At 36.6% G+C, this 6,000-nt stretch overlaps 1 protein-coding gene across 7 annotated transcripts in view; it reads right to left on the bottom strand.

Moving 5' to 3' along the window:
* Window positions 1-429: 429 nt before the first annotated feature.
* The window catches only part of YES1 (YES proto-oncogene 1, Src family tyrosine kinase), a 74,565-nt gene continuing 68,994 nt past the window's right edge, over window positions 430-6,000 (bottom strand). For all 7 annotated transcript variants that reach the window (XM_053571145.1, XM_053571146.1, XM_053571148.1 and 4 more), the window contains one exon: window positions 430-3,016. In XM_053571145.1, the coding sequence (XP_053427120.1) occupies window positions 2,808-3,016 (209 nt within the window). In that variant the 3' untranslated portion in view covers window positions 430-2,807. The remainder of the gene's footprint in view (window positions 3,017-6,000) is intronic.

Genomic DNA, 6,000 nt, shown 5'->3' with positions numbered 1-6,000 from the left:
AGCAAACTACCAGGGGCATCAAAGTGAGACTCCGTGTCAAAACAAACAAACAAACAAAAAAAAGAGATAGAAAATTAACACCTTTATGGTCAAAAGTGGTCATTTCATTTTATATCCCTGACATAGATTCTCTGTACATACATTTACTCAAATCACTTACATTTCTCTATTAACTAACTGAACTTGGTGTTGTAATTTAAAAAAGAAAAGGAGAAAGAAATACTTATAAAAATGTCACTCACCTGATACGTAAGATTAGCTATACAGGATGAGTACAATGATGTTCTGAATTTAATAAAGAACTTATTTAATTTTGCTCAGGAGTTACAAGTAAATGAACGTTTTTTTCAATGATAGAATACATTCAGAATTACCAATTTTTCAAAAACTAATGAGTAAACACAAATAGCAACTAAAAAGATAAATAGGTGCGTTCGTTGAGAATTTTTATTTCAATTATCCATGAAATAATATTACAATACTTTATAAAAATATTAAGTTTTAGGCTACCATTATTCACTAAAAAAAGTATTTGTGCTAGAAGGTTGTTTTTGCCAACTCACTTTTTTTGGTAAGGGTTAAGTTCCACATTAAGACACTGAAGACGAAAAGCTGCTGAAAAAAAAAAAAAATCTTCAAATGTACAAAGTTGTTTATTTTTCTTGGCATTTAAAAATACATTAACAACTTAAAATGAATACACATTAAGTTAGTGTTTTATCCTTACTATACAACTGTTATTTTAGGGAACTGCTCCATTCAGTTAAAACCCAATGAATACCACCCATCTTTCCTGGCTTTTTATTTTTTTTTTTCAATCAGAATTAGTATGTAATGTTGTTACCTTTTTTTAAAAAAATGTTTAGAAAAATTACAATATTGTAGTTTACCTAAAGCCCTTTAAAAATCTCAGGTCACAGATATTAAGACTAAGTAATGATGTCACTCTCTTAGGAAGACCCTCTGGGAAGAGGTATTCAATACTAAGCAGGTATGTAAACAGAAAAAACCCCACAATTTTTAGTACCAGAACCATTGCTGACCTGCATGCAGATCATTTGCCACATTTTAAAATAGTTGGAATTTAAACACATAAATCATGGCACAGAATTTTAATCATTAAATCAGGTAAGTGATGGTAGTTAAAAATGATAACCTGAAAACAGGAGAACCCGATACAAGAATGTGTGACCAGAAAAGAATATTTATAAAACACAAATACCAAATACTTATCAGATTCAGTTTTTCCATTCTTAGAGACTTAAACCAGAATACTGATATTCAAATTTATATTTTGAAATTTCTTTCTGATTAGTCATAAAAATTTTTATGTTTCACTTTTGCCCTTGAAATGGGCAAAAATTGTTCCCCTTTTTCACTACTGTTCCTGTTCAAAATGAATTTTCCTCTCCAATTAACTATATTCTAAAAGGGAAAAAATGATCACCATTAAGTATATTTAAAAAATGACTGTAGAATCAAACATGGAATTGGAAACTGGAGTTCTAAAAGTGTTTTGCATACAAGCTGTGTCTCAATGGAATTTGTGTGAAACCTCAACTTCACCATTTTGAGGATATAACACTCATTTAGTGTGCATGTTAAGAAAAATTCATTCTGCAGTCCTACCATATAACTCTTAAAGTCTCAGAAAATAATGAAGTGAGAAGCTTTGAGTGCCAGCAAAGCCATTTTGTCACTCCATCACATCAACATTAAACATTCCATTCCATCCCTCTACCTGTAAAATGTTCACATTTTCTTCTCTCATATTTCTTTTAAATACATTTTCCTCTCCATTCGTTTATATTCAATACAAACAAAAGTGCATTCATGTCCCTGGATTTGTGGTATTTTCTATTTGTGGCTCCCATCACCATAAAAACACATTAGCAACATCTCACACTACCAAGTCTATTTTTTTTTTTAACTGTTTAATTAAAAGCTGGGTCTTACTTTTCATGCTAATGAAAGATTAAAAGAATTCCCTTTGGAATGAATAGTACAATTTCAATTATATACTATCTTTAAAAAAAATCAATGCAACCTTATAAAAGATTAACTTGCTTTCTAGTAACCTTCATTATTATAAATTGAACTATTCATAAAATGACTGAAGTGACAATTTTCTTATTCTACTTTCCAGTTCCATAAATATGATTATTAACATAGTGCATTATATTTTTAGATTTCACTGTTGTGGTCTAACATTTAGTCAAGTTTTGGATGCTATTTATATTCCTTTTTTGTTTCTGAAAAACTTGGCCCATTTCCATGCAAAAGGAGGCATATATTAATATTGCATACTGACTATTTAACTTCAGAAAAACTTTCGAGAATAATAAATTCAAGAAATTTTTAAAAACTGGAATGGAATTATTTGGTCCTATGATGTTCTTTAATTTTAGATTTTATTATGATATTAACTTTTTATTTCCCAAATTTTGTCTATAACAAGAAATAATTTCCTCTTAACAATTCTGAGTTTGGGGAATGAAAGAAAGAATGATTTTGGAGCAGTAGCTTTGCTGTTTTTCATTACCATGCCATTACACCACACTATCAGTGGTATCTTAGTTCGGTTTCCTTTGGACCCTGAAATAAGTTGGAAAATTCATCATTGGTACTTTAGAGTTTAACACTTGTGGGGAAAAAGGTGGGTTTGTGCAACCACGTCTGGAATTCCAGTTTACCATGAAAAACATGCAGAGTAAAGATTTTCTTCTCTTGATTCCTGTACATGAGAAACTCTACACAAGTTCTTTACAATTTTGGCAGATTTCTGCATATAAAATAGGCTACTTGGATTATAAATTTTCTCCTGGCTGGTACTGTGGCTCTGTAGCAGTGAAGTAGTCTTCCAAGAAGGACTGTATATATTCAAACGTTGGTCTTTCATCAGGGTCCTTCTTCCAACACTGATTCATCAAATCATGGAGGGATTCTGGACAGCCCTGAGGGCAGGGCATCCTGTATCCTCGTTCCACCTGCTCCAGCACTTCACGGTTTACCATACCTACCCAGACAAGAGTCAAACATTAAAAACAACCATCTGACCACTGCTAGCAAAACACATCCCCCATACTGATTCAAGCTGTATTTAGTGAAATGATTCTTTCAACAAAATAAATTATAAATATCATAGTCTATCAAGAAGAGCTTAGAAAATGCTAATCCATGTCTAATTTTTTCATTCCACTTAATATCTTTTTTTTTTTTTGGAGACAGTCTCACTCTGTGCCCTGGGTGGAGTGCTATGGCATCACAACTCACAACAACCTCAAATTCTTGTGTTCAAGTGATCCTCTTGTCTCAGCCTCCCAAGTAGCTGGGACTACAGATGCCCACTACAAACCCCCGGCTATTTTTAGAGATAAGGTCTCACTCTTGCTCAGGCTGGTCTTGAACTGCTGAGTTCAAACAATCCACCCTCCTTGGCCTCCCGGACTGCTAGGATTATAGGTGTGAGCCACCGTGCCCAGCCCCTAATTTTTTTTTTTGTAGAGACAGAGTCTCACTGTACTGCCCTCAGTAGAGTGCCGTGGCGTCCACATGGCTCACGGCAACCTCCAGCTCTTGGGCTTACGTGATTCGCTTGCCTCAGCCTCCCGAGCAGCTGGGACTACAGGCGCCGGCCACAACGCCCGGCTATTTTTTTGTTGGTTTGGCCGGGGCTGGGTTTGAACACGCCACCCTCGGCATATGGGGCCGGCACCCTACTCACTGAGCCACAGGTGCCACCCCTAATATTTTATTTTTAACACTAATGCCTTCAAAAGCCAACCCTGTAAATTAATGAAAATTTAGGGTGCCACTTTGAGGTACTGATGCTTTATGATCTTAACATTTAACAATGACCAAACTTGGGCTATGAGGAATGGTAGCAAGGTAGTATGTGAAAAAACTTTCAAATAAGAATTCAGAAGAAATAGCTGGGCATTGTGGCAGGCACCTGTAGTCCCAGCTACTCGGGAAGCTGAGGCAAGAAAATCACTTAAGCCCAAGAGTTGGATGTTGCTGTGAGCTGTGACACCATGGCACTCTACCCAGGGCGACATAAAGAGACTCAGTAAAAAAAAAAAAAGGGGGTGGCGCCTGTGGCTCAGTCGGTAAGGCGCTGGCCCCATTTACTGAGGGTGGCGGGTTCAAACCCGGCCCGGACCAAACTGCAACCAAAAAATAGCCAGGCGTTGTGGCAGGCGCCTGTAGTCCCAGGCTGAGGCAAGAGAATCGCTTAAGCCCAGGAGTTGGAGGTTGCTGTAAGCTGTGTGAGGCCACGGCACTCTACCGAGGACAGTAAAGTGAGACTCTGTCTCTACAAAAAAAAAAAAAATAGAAAAAAGAATTCAGAAGAATAAGTTATAGTCTTATTTTTGCCAAATATACTAACTATGTGACAGGCAAGAGTCACTTCTCTGAAAGTTTCCTTATCTAATATCACCTCCAGTGGTCCTCAAACTCTGGCCCGCGGGCCATATGAGGTGGTGTGATTGTATTTGTTCCCGTTTTTTTTTTTACTTCAAAATAAGGTATGTGCAATGTGCATAGGAATTTGTTCATAGTTTTTTTTTTAAACCATAATCCGGCCCTCCAGTGGTCTGAAGGACAGTGAACTGGCCCCCTATTTAAAAAGTTTGAGGAACCCTGTTAACTTAGACTTTCTTCCATTTATTACACACAATTCTTTTACTGTATGTATTCCTTTGTAATTTCCCTCTACCTACCCTACTTTGTCAGCAACCTGCCCTGTGTTATCACAGGCTGGCAAAAAAACCTCTTTTTCTAAATTATTCTTCCTGACACCATGTCACCAAGCTGGCAACCCCACCCCTCTTCTCATCTCCCACATCACCTCCCTTACCTATCTACAAGTCAGGCCCATCCCTTTTACCTCCTGCAATCTTGAACAATTAGCAATAATTTCTTAAACAGACTATGATACCTTTAAGTCAATGTAATAGGATTAAATTATTATTTCTACTTTTAGTTACAGTATTTCCAAGGAATAAGTGATTCCTCAAAATAGATTTTTTTTACAATCAAAGAAAATTGCATGAGTATTACTTTGAGCTTTTCATCTCAGTAGGTAGTATCACCTTCTAAGTGAAATCCAATATAATATTTCACCAGCCATGGAAATCTAACCAGAAGTTGTTGGAGAAGCAGAAAAGGAACAGGGAATTGATATTCAAGGAGAGCTTACTTGAGCTGAAAAACTGTTTCCTCACCTTTATGCCTTTATTCTTTTATTTTATGTTTATTATTTTAATTCACTGTTAAGGTCAATTGAAATAAGACTGAACCTACAAAAATAACTTCTAATTGCCAATAAACTTCCATTCAAAACTTGATTCTTCACAATCTTCTGATAATCAGAACTATTAAGTTACTTTATGTCAAGTTACAAAAGTAAAATGTGGCAAAAATGGCATCTAGTGGAAATACCCTCTATTTTCAAGAGGAAAATTGTTTCCTATACCGGAACTTACAGCTGAAACTATAGATGCATGGCACCACACCTGGCTAATTTTTCTATTTTTTTTTTTTTTTTTTGCAGTTTCTGACTGGGGCTGGGTTTGAACCTGCCACCTCCAGCATATGGGGCTGGCACCCTACCCCTTTGAGCCACAGGTGCCACCCAATTTTTTAATTTTTTATAGAGATGGGGTCTTGCTCTTGCTCAGGCTGGTCTCCAATTCCTGGCCTCAAGCAATCCTCCCGCCTCAGCCTCCCAGAGTTCTGAGAGGAACTTTTAAGCAGAATTTTAGAGTTCTTTCCCTGTGGTTCCTTCCTTTCTGGGATCCTGCCCTCCAGATATCAGCATTTGGATCTCTGTGTCTTTTGTTCAGTAAGAATGATGCTTTCTGTGTGGGCTTCTTTGCTCTATGCTCCTTTAGAAATGCTTTCAGGAAGAAAGATGGTATAAATTTAAGGTTCACTTCGTGTGCCTGCATTGTTTTAAGGGCTGTAGCCTTCACTGGTTGCTGTGCAATATCAAAA

The sequence above is a fragment of the Nycticebus coucang genome, chromosome 19 (genome assembly GCF_027406575.1).
Source record: "Nycticebus coucang isolate mNycCou1 chromosome 19, mNycCou1.pri, whole genome shotgun sequence".
Lineage (NCBI taxonomy): Eukaryota > Metazoa > Chordata > Mammalia > Primates > Lorisidae > Nycticebus > Nycticebus coucang.
This window is presented reverse-complemented; position numbering and strand designations above follow the sequence as displayed.